This window comes from Elgaria multicarinata, chromosome 2 (assembly GCF_023053635.1).
Source record: "Elgaria multicarinata webbii isolate HBS135686 ecotype San Diego chromosome 2, rElgMul1.1.pri, whole genome shotgun sequence".
Taxonomy (NCBI): domain Eukaryota; kingdom Metazoa; phylum Chordata; class Lepidosauria; order Squamata; family Anguidae; genus Elgaria; species Elgaria multicarinata.
Window position 1 is genome coordinate 38,315,925 of NC_086172.1, and position 18,105 is coordinate 38,334,029.

The 18,105-nt window shown below is 41.2% G+C and overlaps 1 protein-coding gene across 4 annotated transcripts in view; it reads left to right on the forward strand.

Annotated features, from left to right (window-relative positions):
• Positions 1–18,105, forward strand: part of ZNF385B (zinc finger protein 385B) — a 212,454-nt gene that overhangs the window by 132,244 nt on the left and 62,105 nt on the right. For all 4 annotated transcript variants that reach the window (XM_063116303.1, XM_063116304.1, XM_063116306.1 and 1 more), the window contains one exon: positions 6,218–6,360. In XM_063116303.1, coding sequence (XP_062972373.1) covers positions 6,218–6,360 — 143 coding nt within the window. The remainder of the gene's footprint in view (positions 1–6,217; positions 6,361–18,105) is intronic.

An 18,105-nucleotide genomic window follows, 5' to 3' on the forward strand; every position in this document is an offset into this window, starting at 1 on the left:
TTATGAATACACTTGAATAAGCTCCTGACTTACAGATAATTAAGCACAACTGTCAATGTGCTTCTGAGGCTTATGCAAACTACAGGCGCTGACTTACTTAAAAGATTTTAAAGAAAGTTTTGCATTCAATAAACAACGGGGGAGGTAAGGCAATAGTATTTTAGCACATTATCTGTCAGGATAAATTCCCCATAAAGTAGGAACATAGTCAGCCAGGTAGGGACATTAACAACTGTGTGTGATTATTTACTTTGTCAGCCATGTCTCATGCTGCAGATTTCAAAATGCTAGTCACCCCAGTCCCTAAAAATAACATGCAAGCATGGGCCTGAATGACAGCAGTGCAACCAGGAACAAGGGAAGTTCACAAACAACAAAACTGTGGCAGCAGCTCAGCACTGTCTAGACAAGGGGGGTGGAGGGGTATGATCTCGAGATGTTATGATCGCCAGATCATCCCCTTCATCTACATGCGTACCAGCGCTCCAGCACAAAAGTTAGTTTTTCTAAAAAAGCCCCAACCCCACTTCCACTCCCAATGCGCACAAAGCGCTTGCAGAGCTCCGTCCCCGGCTCCTCGTGTTTACTCACGAGGAGCCGGGATGAAAACGCAATGGCGGGCCACACGTCTGACGGTCATGGGATCATCCTGAGACCGTGGGGAAAAACGGGATGGAAGGGTAGGGCGATATCCCGGGGAAAGGGAGGAATCATCCCTCCCTGCTCCTGGGGTCCCCTGTGCGTCATGTGGACACACAGGGAAGATCCCGAGGTGATCCCCAGGATATTGCCCCATTTGGCCATGCCCTAGGATCCAAGTGTGCAGCCATATTGAGCAGTAGCTCAGTGAAGGAGCTGGAGAAGGGCAATTGATGTGCCAGAGTTGACCATTTATTGGGTGAGTGGCGTTTGAAAGCATGGTCCTTGGAGCATATAAAAATGCACTTCTTAAACAGCCCTGGGAGTAGAGCATGAAACTCGACGTCGTTAACATAATGAGGTTCCACATTGATTTTTGAAAAATGTTAATTCAGTGTTTTAAAAAAAAAAAAAAAACACCTGCCGGGTTGAGACCAGAGTTAAGAGTCATATTGGCTCAAACTCCAAAAAGCCAGAAAATTGGAAGGTGATGCTGATGCCTTATAGGGTTGGGTTCAGAATTTTGTTTCAGTGTGGTTTTGATAAAAAATTTACTAAAATTTGCAAAGTTCTCCATATTTGGGACAAAACAAAGTTGATATTAAGACGAAATCAAATGTGGGAGAACCCGTAACTGACAGATTTGTCCATCCAGGCCATGAACTTTGAGTGCTTAATTCTTAAAAGCCTGGTTTAGATTCCTGTGTGCTGAATTACGGATGCCGCCTCACTTCTTCAATTCAGCAGTCTGTGCTCCCTTTGTTCCACAGACCTGGTGCCCTGTGAAAAGGGGCATTACTCATGAGGAGTAATTTGGGGGTATTATTCCTGAGGAAATATGCATAGGGGATTACAGTGTTCTGGCTAAGAAAGCTAGATGAGATGATGATGATGATGATGATGATGATGATGATGATGATGATGATGTAAAATTCAGTACCTTGCATGGGTAGAAGGCTTTGTGGATTCTGGGAAGTAAGTAACATCCCAAACTACTGTTATTTCCCCCTGGCCCTCATGGAGGAAGGGAGTTTCTAAAGGTTTTTTTGTAAAATTTAGTCACCACCACCACTACCAGGCTGCTTCTCAATAACAAATTTTGGGATTATCACAAGTTCTTCCTTTTTTTAAAGAAGCCATGGTCAAGCAAGGTGCATGAGGAACTGGAGTGAGATGAAGAGGGCACCATTTTAAATATTTTTTGGATAGCCAAAATGCTAGAGGCTGTGATTGGGCTCTTCAATACATACAGAAGTCATTGTGCTTTATAACAGGACCCTTCCGAAGGGGGTGTGGGTGTGGGAGTTTGAAGAACTCTGTAGCTGGTGTGCTTGAAGAGTCTCAGCAGTTGACTGTGAAAACTCAAGAAGTCTTGGCATAATGAGGAAGAGCAGTATATTGCTTGCTCATTAATACAAGAATTATAGAAAAATATGGGGAGAAGCATCCAGCCCAGGATTATCGGATGAGACTGATGGGAGTTGAGGTTGTATTGAAAAGCTGAGTGAGCAAGATAATGAACCGTGTGGTCTGAACTAAAAAAAGCAGATGGATTATGAAGCTGCCTTAGTGCTTGTCGAAAGAATGTAATTGATTCATAGACGAAGGTTGTAAGGGAGCAGACTGTGAATTTAGCAGATATCCTCTCATTGGAACTGGATAATTGATAGTAGAGCATTTTTAATGATAGCCTTATAACGGTGCTATGATCAATGGAAATGCTTGTAATAAAAACCTGCATTTTCCTATACCTGGTTTTTAGTAATTCATGAAATCCTCAATTAAATGTTTAATTAATTTGCATTATCTAGAGAAATCACGTGCCACATATTCACTGCAGAAGATAATGCAGCATAGATTTGCTATGCAACTCTTTCTGAACTGCAGTTTCCAATCTTGTTTGCTTGGTTGGCTATTTTACATATGAACAAGTACCCAAAATATTTTGTAGCCAAATGCCCGATCACTGCCACACAAAATTCTTGTGAAAAGCTTTCTACCAAAAAAACGGTAGAGACCAAAAGTTATCTTGATCAGCTTCCTACCTACAATATCTTTATCAGTCTACCACCTCATTAGGTGCCAAGTTAGTAGTTTTTTTGTGGGCAGGGGGGATTCCTTTTTCTTTTTAAAACCCTGTGATGCTTCCTTAGCCTCCATGTGGCTCATGGTCAGGCCACCTACTCAAGCTCCCATTAGTTGTTTTCCCATCGATAGTGGGAATGTATGCAAATTATTAGCAAATTGCATTAGAATGTTTATATAAAATGTACATAGATCCATGTAATTGTTGAGTAAAGCCTAATCAGGGCTGCCAGAAGATGGGTAGATTGGAGAAATGTACATGGGGCATCCATCCTGGCCCTGAAAATTCGCAATGTGATACTTTTGGAGGGGTTGGGTGCAGCTTATTTAAGCCATGATGGGTTGCAGCATGTGCTGGCAGCCACTGTGAATATTTAAGCCTCAGCTTATTGCCACGTCCGAACCCTGCGAGAATGAGTGGTTGCCATGGTTAACAAACCGCCCACACCTAATGGGTATATTTTTGGTTTGGGGGGGTGTTTTGGTAACCACAGCAACAACCGACCTGCAGCAGTTTCAGACATCATGGTGGGCAGTGGTGATCGGTGAACCAGGACTTTTGATTGATAAAACCAATGCCAGAAGGCCCTTCTTTGTCTATGGTCCAGAGTCTCCAATGTTAAGCACTGTGCAGGCACTGAGAACTGACAAAGAACCTAGAATTATTGTACATGTAGCACTAATCTAGACCATAATTAATATTCATTATTTGTGAAGTGCCTAAAACCTCAGGCACTATACAAAGACTAACAAGACAGACCCTGCCCTAAAAGCTTACAATCTAATTTAGATGATAATGTACCAGAAATAAAAATGAAAATAACTTAAAAGTGGAGGCAATAAAAGAAAAGAGGCAGGGACCCCAAACAGAAAAAGAGATGTGTGGTTTAACAAGCAATGAAGAAGCAAAATATGCCTGAAGCAGAATCTGAAAGGACTTAAGAGATGTTTTGAGATACTGTGATGCTTGAGGAGGAAGAGGAGAGGGATTCCAGTCATTAATAATATCCAGCTTTCCATAATCACTCTAGTCCAAACAGGAGAACATAGAGGAACTGGAGATAAAAGATGAGCAAGATCTATAGGATTAGTATATTTGGAAGTAATTAACAAAATACTAAACTAAATGTGAAAAAGAGATGCTAGCCAGTGGAGAGAAATTAAAAGCAGTAAACCATTATTGTATCTGTGTGCAGAAATAAATAAGGCAGGCAACAGATTGCTTAACAGAAACCAGTGCCATAGACAAGACTGGCTAAAAGGACCTTATGGCAGTCCATTTGGTACAAAGCAGGAGAACCAGCCGACATATGGTCAGACTCAACAAACAGAAGAACAAAGTTTAGCAATAACACAAACTGACACAGTTTAGCATAAGATGAAATCTAAGAAAACAATGAAAGAGAAGGGTTGAAATAACACCAGGATCTCTAACTTGAAGAAAATGAGAAATCCATCATAATCCATTAAACAAAAGGAATAGAAACAGAAGAGTCCAAAGAAAAATAAGACATTATTTCTCTTAAAGACGTAGCTTCCAAGAAGGAGTAGCAAACCACAAGGAAATGCAATACAAGACGAATGGCTAATAAAAGAAGACAACAGACTAGAGATCTGAAAGTAATAACTGAATATTGTCAGCATAGACATGATCATTAATAGCAAAAGACTGAAAGAGAACCTAATGGATGGAACTAAGGAATGAAAAAGCAAATGACTTTACAGAACCTTTAGGAATTTCAGTAGGTTGAGGAAAAGGAAAAAGGAAAAGAAATCCAATAGACTGAGGAAAAGAAAAGACAACCATGAACATAGAAGTGAATGTTCAACATTCTTGGAAGTTGAAGATGAATAACGATGATGAAGAACAGAACAGAATATTGACAGTGCTCTTTAGACCGAACAAGAAAATTAGTTAAAGTTAAGTAGTTTCTGTTGAATGATAAACCACAGAAACCAGATTGGTAAGGAACAAAAAGAGAATCAGATAAAAGAAAATCCAAATACCAAAAGAAAGCAACAGGTTTAAGCAATTTTGAAACAAAGAACTAAAACAGAACAATAGTAAGGAAGAACTGAGAATGAGCTTTTATTTCTTTTGTGTTATATTTGTTCTTCTTAGCCATCTGCCCCACTTACTTTATTCTCAAACTTTATTTTATGTATTATAAATTGCCTTGAAGTGTGATTAAAGAGTGAGGAACTGAGGTGGGCTGGCTAACTTTGGAGTGCCCCACAGTCTACTGAGCTGGAATCCCCAATCTATTTTTTCTCACCCACTTGGAAGCATGCTCAGTTTGGGCCAGGCATTGTTGTGTTTTCCCCAAGGAGTAAAGGATTGGTTGGTACAAGTCGAGAAGAACTAGCTTGTACCTTGGAAGAGCTAGGATCAGTGGGGTGTGATATCCAGAATAGCTTGAGTAGAAGGAATTGTTCTTGCCGGTCTGGGAAGTAGCAGGATTTGATGGGACTCAGGAAGCCAAAAGGGTGTGCAGCACCATGAACCAAAGGTATTCATCAGGGCCTCTACTGATCTCATATACTTTCAGATATATGGAAAGATATTGGCAGGGAATTAATTTTCATGCATCAGTTGGAATCAGGTTCATATGTACCAAGTATGCTTATGTCAAGCTCCAGTTTTACCTCCAACTTTCAACCAAAATACTAGTACCTCAGTTCATACCCGTCTTTACTAAATCATCACATACTGGATTACCTGCTACAATTCTTTCAAGGTCAGAAAAACTGTATAGTTTTGTTGCGAGGTGTTGGCTTTTTTGCCAGTCTAGTATCTTTAGATGTTTCATTAGAAAAGCACCAATTTACCCCTGTGGACATACATCTATTTATAACACGGATGGGCAACTTGTAGCCCTCCAGGTGTTTTGGCTTTGAACTCCTATCATGCCTCATCATTGACTATGCTAGCAGGACTGATGGGACTTAGAGACCAAAACATCTGGGGGACCCCTGATTTATAAGGTGAGAAGTGTATACAGGTAGAACAATGTTACGCTTATGCAAAATCAAAATCCATCCTTAGAGACAAAGGGAAATTTCCTTCGATTCCTGTAGGTTTCTGGCATAAGAAACTTTAGCTGATAATTAGATAGCCAACACTAGATGGCCAAAGTATCTGGATTCGAGAGGTGCCCATCCATGACGCTTCAGCTTTACTTCAGCTCTGACATTAATCAGAGTAGTTAATGGTCCAACAGGCCTTCTTTATATCTGCCAATGTGATTTAGGCGCCTTAGGTCAGAGCTGCAGGATCTGAACACTTCTGACCAGGTAGAACTGCTCTGTGCACTCTATGAGAAAGTAGCAATTTCATAATTGCCCTCATTCTTACCACAGCTTCGTGATGCTTAGTTCAAACAGGATGCATCAGTGAAGGGTAACGCCTACGATGTGGATTAATGTCTTGAAAAATAATAGTGTTGTTTTTTTAAAATAAAAATCCTTACTTGAAATATTTTTCTCTCTGCAGGAAGTACGTGCCATACTACTACACTCCCCACCCTTGTTCGGACGCCTACACTCATGATGCAGCCCTCCCTGGATATCAAACCATTTGTATCCTTTCCGGTGGATGGCAGTTCTGCTGTTGGGCTGTTCCCAAATTTCAACACTGTAAGTAACTCATGTTACCCCTTTTTTCCCCCATTGCCCTTGTTCTTTGTTTTCTTTGCACATCTCACACAATTGTTTATTACTAATTGCAGATAGACAAGTGCCATCGTGGGCATTGTTAATCTTTCTGAAACTGGATAATTCCATCCATTATGTTGTTTAGCTTTGTGTAGCTTCTTCCAAAACTAAAGTGCTTGCTCTCGGTGGTGTTTTTTGTGCTTAAAGTAAACCAAAGTTGTGCTGCAAACCTTATCTTATTCTTTTAATTTACTGTGTGGTGTTATGAGTTTGAAAGACTCTACATGTTACAATTTATTGTCTTCCATTAACCTAAACTAGAGCCAGGTCCTTCCATATCATTGGCAACTGTCAGGGATGCTTTAAGGTGGATTCCTGCATTGAGCAAGGGGTTGGACTCGATGGCCTTATATGCTCCTTCCAACTCTACTATTCTATGATTCTACAATTTTTTTGTCTCTTTGCTTGCAGTACTGTTGTATTGAGGCAAAGCATCTGTGTTTTCTTGTGGAACATTGGTGTATTGGTGAGTGTGGGGACGGAAAGAGGGAGTGGCCTTGCCTTGGGGTGTTGGGGTTGGTTTGAATAATCACTTTTTAAAAATTACATACATTTCTAAATTCTGTGGTTTTATGTCTAAGAAACTGAACAAGTGTTTGCACTTTGTCTGTGCAGTCAATCCAGTTGCATAAAGTTTAATGCTGACTCTGACAATATTGCAAGATGAATACATTTTAGAGTTAAGCCATGTTTTGCACATTAATGTCAATGGGCTTTTGCACCTCATCTCAAATCTAAGAACTCGCCTTAAACCAAGGAGACCTTCTATTAGAACAATTGGGAATTCAAGGTTTAAACACCTAAGTGCTTGGGATAGGTCATATCTACCATTTTGCCAGTTATTGCACTGACATTATAGTGACCTTAGAGACACATAATTTTGTATTAATTATCTTCTCTCCCTAGACTCAGTTGTTTTCCTCTGTCTAACATTTAGAAGTCCTGGTTCGAATTCCTCTTACTTACCTTTAAGTATCCCTGTTCTCCCGTTCCTTCTGACCTGCTTTCTCTTCTTTTGCTTTCTCCACCTCCTTATTCTCTCCGCTTGCCACCTGTCTTCAGTTTAAGTGCAGAATTTCCACCTTATCTCCCACCTGCATTCATTTTCCTTTGCTGCCCCCTTTTTATTTGAATTCCCATGTCCAATGTCTGCATTGCCTCATCTGTCTTCATCCTCACGAAGTATTGGAATATTATCTTTACTTTGGCCTCCCCCATATGATTTGCTTCTTCTGCCCCTTGTTTGCTATGTCTTTCATCTTAAATTATATGGCTGCGGGCCGTAAACATCTTTTTTAGTCTCTGTGAAGCACCTAGTCTGTCTTTAGGAGTTTAATAAAGTAAGGTTAGAATTCAAAACTGATGAAAAATATTGTCTGCTTAATCATTGTACTGACATTTGAATCATGTATACACTGTTGGTTTTGAAGGATAGGAATTCTCCCTCTTCCCTCACTTTAGTAGCAAGTGGCATTTCTGGAGGAGGGAGGAAAGCCATATTGTTTGGCTATTTTAGGGTGTGTTTTTAGCTTCAAAAAGAACTATTCTACTCTTAAACCCTTCATTTTTACAATTCATTTTCTTGATGCTCTTAAAATACATCCCAAATAGATTTAAAATCCTTTATGGCAGCATGGTTCAGAGAATTTTCCTATAAACGTATATTGCTTATGACTTAAAACCAATATCTTGTGTGTTTGCAGAACCTGTATTGCCATGTTCAGACAATTCAGCAGGGAGCCGTTGTGTAAATAACATGCTCATAGCAATAGAAAGAAGAGTGATTCAGGTCATTTCGCTGTCCAGTGAGTAAATAGAGTTTGCTCATACATGATAGTTTACAAGAGATGCAAAGCATTATAATCGCCATTGTAATTTCAAGGAGAGAGAAAAAATCTGTATTATCAGCAGTGCCAGACTGTGGGCGTTTGAACCAATGCCAGCTGTTGCCTTTGTGAGGTTACGTTCTGTGTTTGTGTATGAGAGACAGAGAAAACAGACGAGCTTCCCTTATTACTTGTAAATAAATTCTGCTGACAGACCTTGCGTTGCAGTACAAAGTATAGTAGAAAGATGATAGGATAGCATGCCAATCTTGAAAACAAGAATAAGTAATACCTTTAAATATTAATGTATTCATTTCAAAGCAGCCAAATCTGGGAAACTGATAATAAGTAAGGCCACATATTTATTTAAATGGGGGTGGCAGTCTAGAGAGCTTTTTCTTTATCTCTCTTCCCTGCCTCAAAACAAAAGGTACGACTGGATTTTGTCACACATTGGTGGCATCATGCACAGGCTCTCAGTTTCAAGCAGCAGCACTATAGGCTGCAGAATGGGTCATGAACATGCAGGTTGCTTGATACAAGTTGGAAGAGTCCACAATTCTAGACAAAACAATGGACAAGCAGAAACAATGGATAAGCAGAGTGATGCCATTCAATTTCATCTTTCCTTTTTTTTCCAAATACAAATTTCAGTGGTTCATAATGCTTGCCTCAAAGTTCCTTTGGCATGTAATTGTAATCTGAGTTGGAAAAGAATGCAAGTCCTCTCTCTCACCTGTCCTTTTACCCATCATGACTGGCAGCAGTATAATAGAAGAATTTTTTCCCCACCCCTTTGGCATCTGGCATGCTGGGACTGCTGAAAGCCAGGTGCCAGAAGTGCAACAAAAAGGCAAAGGAGAGGCAGATCTCTTTCCCGTCCTTTGTTCTGCTACTGCCTAAGCAGCAAGCCAGGAAAACCAGGGGGGGATCCGCACATCGCTCCCAGAGCGCTTCTATGCAGCCCCAGAGCACCCCGAAAGCGATAGTCTGACTTCCCTGTAAAAGAAACGAGGAAGAGCCGTCCATGCCGCCGCCACCGACGATGATGAGGAGAGCTCTCCGCCAGAGAGGAGAGCTCGGCAGAAGAGGGCGGGGTGAAGAGCGGAAGAAGCTCTCTAACCCGCCTTCTTTTGCCGAGCTCTCCTCTCCGGCGGAGAGTTCTCCTCGGCGGCGGCGGCGGCATGGACGGCTCTTCCTCGTTTCTTTTACAGGGAAGTCAGACTATCGTTTTCGGGGTACTCTGGGGTCGCATAGAAGCGCTCTGGGAGTGACGTGCAGATCCCCTCTTGGTAGGTAGGAGAGAGGGTGCCTCGTGTGGTGCAGAGCGGTAAAGCAGCAGTTTCTGCAGCTGAAACTCTCACCACGGCTTGAGTTCGATCCCAGCTGAAGCTAGTTTCAGGCAGCCGGCTTGGGTCGACTCAGCCTTCCATCCTTCCAAGGTCGGTAAAATGAGTACCCAGCTAGCTGGGGGAAAGGTAATAATGGCCGGGGAAGGCAACGGCAAACCACCCCGCTATAAGGCCTGCCAAGAAAACGTCAGCGAAAGCTGGCGTCCCTTCAAGAGTCAGTAATGACTCAGTGCTTGCACGAGAGGTTCCTTTCCTTTCAGGAGAGAGGGTAACAGGTAGTTGGGTGGGAAGAGAGAGGTTTGGAGGCTCACTGTGGAGGTTGCGAGAGTGATAAGACCCTTCTTGCTTCAGGCTATGACAGGGCCCAATTGAACTTGGCATAAACCAAGTTATTTTCTTAGTTTGGGGTTGGGGGGAGGGGGAATTTGGTTTTCCAACTCCATCCTATTGCTCTCATCTTAAGTAGTTCATATGGTCACCAGTAGTGCACATCTTGGAACCTCTGTCTTTAATAGTGGACTTGATGCTTCAAAACATCAAGTCATTTCAAATAGTTGCATTGCTGTCACTACACCACAAATCAAGGATTCTTGAGAGAAACCTGCAACAGTCCCATGACTTGAGGCCACAGTGCAAAGATCTCTTCTTTCATCTGTCTCTAAATTCTGCCAAGAGCAGTTCAAAAAAAGGAGAGATTAGTACCTCCTACACACCATAGGATGCTTATGTCTGAAAAAGGAAGAGATCTTTAATGATACGCTCAGGGTTCACCCAAACTCTTCTTTACCTATAGTTAGAATGACCATATGGAAAGGAGGGCAGGGCTCCTGTATCTTTAACAGCTGTGTACAAAAGGGAATTTCAGCAGGTATTGTTTGTATACATGCAGCACTTGGTGAAATACCCTCTTCATCACAACAGTTAGGACAGGGCTCCTGCAGCTTTAACTGTTGTGATGAAGAGGGAATTTCAGCAGGTGCTGCACGCATACAAAGGACCACCTACTGAAATTCCCTTTTCTATGCAACTGTTAGATACAGGAGCCCTGTCCTCCTTTCATATGGTCACCCTAACTATAGGTAAAGAAGAGTTTGGGTGAACCCTGAATGCACAATTAAAGATCTCTTCCTTTTTCAGACATAAGCATCCTATGGTGTGTAGGAGGTACTAGTCTGTCCTTTTTTTTAACTGTTTCTGGCAGAATTTAGAAACAAATGATCAAAGAGATTTTTGAACTGTGGCTTCAAGTCATGGGACTGTTGCAGGTTTCTCTCAAGAATCCTTGATTTGTGGTGTTGCAACTTTTCATATGGCCACCCAACCTCTAGTCAAATCCCTTCCACACCCTACCTTTCCCAATCTTGGTTTTTCAAGATTTTTTCTTTCTTTCTGGCTCTTCTGTTAGTGCCTTGGTGACATAAAGTGTAAGCATTACCTGTCAAGTTTTTTTTATCATTATTTCAACCTGCATATTTTTAAGAAGGTATTTAATAACAACGTTATGGACTTGTCGACGTTCATGAGGGAGGCTTGAATATATACAATTACTGACGAGAAAGACTCATAAAGGTAGATTGAATATAACTTGTATATTACCTATACCTATAAAAATGTAACATATGAAATGATAAAAGTTTTTGAAAATCAGCCTTTGCCAGTGTCCAGCCACCAAGTTACATCATGCTGTAAACATTACATTACATAAACAACCATCTTTCCACTTCCTTTGATCTACAGTATTATTTATAGTTTTATGGATTGAAAGACTTTTGTCTTTTATCTCCTCCATTTATGATTTAGATCTGTTTTCTTTGTCTAAGCTTCAAGGAGCTGTCTGTCATTGATTCTTCTCCAAAATTAACTTTTACCATACGTTTTTCAAAAGATGTTGGTTAATGGATTTTGCTGATGAAACATTAATAATTGATTTTAAGAGAAGGGTGTACTAATTCCCATATCGCATTATGCACTTTAGGCTCAGATTTGCACTTTGGAGTCTTGATATCTTTGTATTTCACGTTTTGTATCTTTTAACATCTAAATATTTTGTTTTGGAGTCACAATAAAATCACTGGTGTAGCTGTTAGCTCATGAAAATGGGCATTTTGGATTTTTAGTTCTGAAATGTTTTCTCAAGATGCCTTGTGTGCTGGAGATCCTACCAAATTCTGTCTTTCATTTCTGAAACTTTAACATATACTGCTTGCATATTTTTCCAGACTTGATGATAACCAGTAAGCTCCCAATTCCTGCAACCAGCAAATAATTTCGCCCCCTTGAAATTGACCCCAAATTGCATGTTGCACTCTCTCATCCAACGTTAGGGATTCAAGATGCACTCTTGATTTTGTGTATCAGAATGGAAGCATCACACTACCACGTGTAGTTGTTTAGAAATGGAGAACGCCTTGTAGACTCTATTATTCCACAGCTGTGGGAGAATGGGTTTTACACTTACCTGGCAGCCTTAGCATTTCAGTTCTTTTGTTATCACCTGAACTGGTTTCTCTCTTTCAGACAAAAGCGAACAAACATTGCACATAGCAGGAGAAAAGCTAACTGGTGTGTGTGTGTGTGTGTGTTATTGTGTCCTTTTCTAGTTTCTTTTCTGAAAGGCTACAGTTAGCGAACATAAATGATTTTCTCACTTTGTAACTTTTACACTACAGGTAATCCTCTTATTCAATTTTCTTGCTCTGCTCATGAGAGAGAGGGAGAGATTCGTAGGGCTTCCATTTGTACAATAAAATGGGTTACAGTGTTTATGGATTAAATATCTTGGGATAATGTTGAAAGATACACAAGAAAGGAGGAAAATGGTAGAAAGCTTAGATCAGTCTTTCCCAACCTGGTGCCCTCCAGACGTCATGGGACTTCAACTCCCATCAGCCCCAGCCAGCATGGCCAATGGTCAGGAGTTGTTGTCAAAAACTTCTGGAGGCTGCCTTAGATATATACAGATGTTTCAAGAACTGGCCCTGTAGACATTGTGAACCGCCCAGAGAGCTTCAGCTATTGGGCGGTATAAAAATGTAATAAATAAATAAAATTGCTCAGCTGCTTCTTTAAGGCGCTCCAGGCACTAATATAGCAGAGAAGGCCCTGTTCCTGGTAAGCTACCTGCCACATGGAGAAGGACCCCTGAGGATGATGGTTCTACAGCTAATAAGCAGCTCCCAAAGCATGTTGTCTCATCATGAGATCCCTGCAACCATCATTTGCACCGCAAGTCTGAAGTCTGAGGCATTAAGCTCCTGCAGCTTGAATTTTAAATAAACTATTTCAGTAGTGGGTGCTTTGTTAGTTGCTTTGCATCACCAGAATTTGCTTTGAGAGGCCTCTGCATACACTTACACCTGGTCTCCTCTACCTGTTTTATTAAGATTTACCAAGTGGGCAGTGTGGTGTAGTGGCTAAAGTGTCAGACTGGGTGTCGGGAGATCCGGGTTCTAGTCCCCACTCGCCATGAAAACCCACTGGGTGACTTTGAGCCAGTCACAGACTCTCAGCCCAACCCACCTCACAGAGTTGATGTTGTGAGGATAAAATGGAGAGGAGGAGGATTATGTACGCCGCCTTGGGTTCCTTGGAGGGAAAAAGGCAGCATATAAATGCAATAATACATACATACATACATACATACGACTTCAAGAAATGTGTTAAACATCTGACACATGTGGTTATTGCCCTCTTCCTGCAGAAAAAAGTGCAATATGTGTTTGTAACAGAAAGTGATGGTGACTGATGTATTTATATGGGATACTGGAGGAGGGTGTGGGTATGTAAATATTCTTTTATGTTCTGCTCACCACTCCAAATCAAGCTCCATCTTCTATACATGAGATACTGCACCTTTGTGGGATAGAGAATTCTTTCCTGTCTCAATCACAAATAATGTAGGCCTTAATTACAAATAGCCTAGTGCCTTTATTTGGCACTAGAGACTAACATTTTCATTAGAAAGTTTCATTGCTTCTGTGTTCTGTGATGTATCACCCCAGTAGCTGAAGGTAATAAATACAATACAGATTTCTCCATGATCTGTTTCAGACAAGACCCTGGACATGCAGCAGTATGTAACTGTACATGGCCAAGTGTCATATTCAGGGGGTGCTTAACCAGGCCACCCCAAGACATTTTGCTGCCTGAGGCAAAGGACAAGATGGCGCCCCCTCCCATTCCGTATGCAAAAGCTGACTTGGGGTGGCAGTTGAACCTTTCTTCGACACTGGCAATGGGATAGCATTGTGCACCACACCTGAGGGCCTAAGACTAGCTTCATGGATGCAGGGCATGGCCCACAGCTCTCTCCTCCAATCCCCCCAAATCTGCCACCTTAGGTAGGGTTGGCTGTGGTGCTTAACCTGTGCAGTATTCAAACAAGGCTACTCAACAATGAGAATTGGGCCTTGCACCCTGCCTCTGCCATTAGCACCTGGAGATCATACAGCTTTCACGCCTCTAGTCTCTGGCTACAAATGCCAGCCAGACTGATCTGCGTTGATCAGCCAAACTGAGCTGATCAAAGAGGTGATCGTCCATCCTTAGTGCCGAGCCAAGCTCTATATTTACAATGCTTGCCCACCAGCACAATTTATGTCTAGTACAGAGATGGCTGACGTGGATTCTGCATGCATAGGCTAAGAACTGTTTTAATGTGATCCATGTGGCACACTGAACTGATATATGTTGGCTCAGTTTCTTTAGAATTTTGCCTGTCCAGTACCAGGAATTTAGAGGTTACTTCAAGCTAACAATATCTATAAAAGAGTTGATGGTGATGATGATGATGAATTTCTATATCACCCCATAGCCGCAGCTCTGTGGGCGGTTTACAACACTCATAAAATTAAAAAATTCAACATACAATAAAAATTGCCAAAAATGTTTAACAAAGAAAAATTAAAACAATGTAAACACTGGAAAACAATTTAAATAAACAATGTTTTTTCCTAATAGACCTGTTCTAAAATAAGACATAGAAGTCTCATCATATACTATTAAATGCCTAGGAGTAGAGGGTGGGCTCTACCTGGCGCCCTAAAGATGACAGCGTCGGCATCAGGCAGGCCTAAGTGGGGAGCTCATTCCAGAGTCGGGGGGGGGGGATGGACCACTGAGAAGTCCCTCTCCCTTATTGTCACCTCCCGAGCCCTCCTTGCTAAAATAAATAAATAAATAAAACAAAACACTGTCTGCTTAATCCTTGTCACTCAGTGCCAGCCCAATTAAAAAGTTCTTGCATCTCTTATCTGGTAATGCTGTGCTGACTCAGTACGTGGGTGATAAGAACGCAGTTAGTGATGGAGGATTGCAGGAACTGCCAATCATAATTACTCCATTTTTATTTGAATTCAATGTCCATCAGTTTGACTGCATCCAATCTTCAATTAATTACTATCATATAATGCTTAAATATTAATGAGAGAACACCACCTAAAATCACATCCCCTCTCTCTCTCTCTCCTTCTCTCTCTCTCTCTCTCTCTCTCTCTCTCTCACACACACACACACACACACCAAGCTAGAAAGAGAGAGGGAGAGTTTAGCAGGTAGTATAGATGTTTCCAGCAATGTTTTCCTGACCTCCATTGCATCTCTGCTTATTAAGCTCAGAACTGTGTAGTTGCATTCAGATGCTACTGTGATCTTCTGTGTACAGAAGCCTTGAGATTTCAAATAAGCATATGTTCTGGATGATTTGGAAATAGAAAATCTGACCAATGCAGTGGTCAGGGTTAGAGTATCATGAGGTTTCTTTCAGCTCTGTCATTTTGTGCAAAAGGAGGACGATCCAATTTTTGATAAAATTCTGATAGATACATGTAAAAATCTGCCTGGTGATCATCTTATAATTTTATTACCTGGTAACTAGTTCCATGGCCTTACTGTAACAAAGCCTAAGTATGTACAACTGAAATAATTGCATAACCTTCTCTTTTATTCCTTTGCATAAAAACAGACAACATACAAGATAATATATATTTTAAACAACTTTGAACTCTCATCCATGCCTAAAGATGGATCTGGGGTCAATTTAAAAACTCAACTTATGCTGTTAAATGCCTGGGAGAAGAGAAAGTCTTGACCTGGTGCCCCAAAGATAACAACGTTGGCACCAGGCAGTCCTTACTGGGAACATCATTCCAAAATTTGGGGGCCACCACTGAGAAGGCCCTCTCCCTTGTTGCCATCCTCCGAGCTTCCCTCAGAGTAGGCACCCAGAGGAAGACCTTAGATGTTATGCGTAGTGTATGGGTAGGTTCATGTTGGGAGAGGCTTTTCGTCAGGTATTGTTATCTCTGATCAGGGATTGGAGAGAAGAGCAGAATTCCTTTCCCTGCTAGCTTCACCCATCCCATGTCCTTCCCAATGGGGCAGAGTGGGGGGCAGGTAACATCGCCCCAACCAAGGTGCCAACTGGAGGAGTGCTACTTCAGCTAATGCTTTTCTTGGCCAGGGAAACCTTGACTTCCATCTCCCTGATGCCATTTGCCTCCCAGAGCACTAGGTGAAGGTCATCTGGCCTCCACCCCAAACCAGTTCCCCACCCCTAAGACAGAGTATCCAGCGAGGATACTGGGATAAGATTAAAACATGACAAACAAAATGGCACTATTTAAAAACCAAACCAAACCAGGACAGTCTCTCACTGACCTTAATGTGGTCATTGTGAAGCAATGAAACTTTAAAGAGAGATTATAATGAGAGGCTGTTGAGATACAATTCATCAACAGGTTCAGTTCTATTGCCAGAGATTTGAATTGGGATAAAAGGTGTTTGTTAATGGCACCACATGTGTTAATTGGCTTACCTAATACCAAGATGGTTGTGTTATCAGCAACACAATGTTTTGTGAATGGCACTGTTGACATGATTGTCACTGTCAGAACTTTTTGTATTTCATTTCCCTCTGACCTCACTGTTTACAATCCTCGCCCCTAAATGTGTACTACATGCCTGAAACTTTCAATAACACTTCATGCATTGAATAACACAAAAGCTTATGCCATAATATGTTCTTCTTTAAGGTGGCACAAGGCTCTGTTGTTTTTACTACAACAGACTAAGGCCAGATCTACAATAAGCAGGATATGACACTTTGAAAACGGTTTGAAAACTGTAAATGGAGTGTGTCCGGGGCCCCAACAGTTGTCACTACTATTATAAACTCTTTTAAAGCAGTAGTGTAGATCCTGCCTAACTTGGCTACCTCTGGCATGGTTGTCCACCTTGATAACTCTAGGATTTCTGCTGATGGATATAAACAAACCTTTTGACAATATTCTATTTAGCTTCTGCAGTAAATTCCCCATGAACTTGGTTCAGTAGGAAGGAATGTACAAGTTAAATGTGTGTGTGTGTGTGTGTGTGCGTGCGTGTGTATACACACACACATGCACACACACACACGTAGGAATTCAGATGATTTAAAATAAGACAGGTTAAAAGGCAGGATTGTAAATGTTGTTGCAAATACTTATATTCATAGTGGACAATACAGAGAGTAAAGGAAAACCTATTATTTGGTATGCTCCTGCTTTCTAAATTGATATAATTTACCATACGTTGATTTTGACCAGGTTATGCCTCTTAGATAGCATGTTTCCAAATAAATGTGTGCCCTCAGTACTGTAGAGGCTGCCATACTGGCACGTGTCCAACAAGCCTTTTGAGAAAGTGTAGACTAGAGTTCAGGCATATAGTGGATTCATGTTGACATCTGCTGGCAGTTAAAGAAGGTTTTAGAAAGACAGATTGTTCTGACTCTGTAGATTTCACTGTTTTACAGGAGAGTGTAATGGCTTATTACTGTCTGCCCCTTTTAGCAACAGAAATGTCTTGACTAGATGTCATTTGAGACAATTAGTATGAGATTAAATTTCAGATCGAGATGTCAAGCCAACTAGGTAATTGAGTGAATTTCACATAGACTATGATGAACTTCTTAAAAAGAGATTTACTAGGGCTCAAGCAAAACTGGAACCAATACCTTCTGATCCAGAAAGATTTGGCCTCTAATATAGACACACTACATAGACTCAGAGTTATCCTTATTATTTCTTGTGTAATCATTGATAAATCCTGGCATCCAGACTGGGTCTGGGATTTGGGCAAGGATTAATCCCTGCATACTGGTGAACACAGCCAGCTCAGGTTGGCTTAGGATAGTAGAAAATAAATCTTTTTGCCCTGAGGATGCTTTTCCTTGCAGTGTGCCAGGAGACAGGAAAAGAGGTGTGTCATTATGTCTCAAGGCTGACTTCTTTTCATCTGAAAGACCCTTATTTAGGCTGTTTTTCAGCGGCTGGGGATAAGCCAGTGGAGGGAGCTTGACTGATACCCAGATGTTAGAATTGTGATTTGGGTCTTAGCATGTTTTAAGGGAAACTGTATAGGTACTGGTTCTGAACTGTCAGAATAGCTGCAGGAGAAAATCTGAGCGGCATTTGCAAGGCCATAAGAATGTCAAGCAGGTTACCTGACAA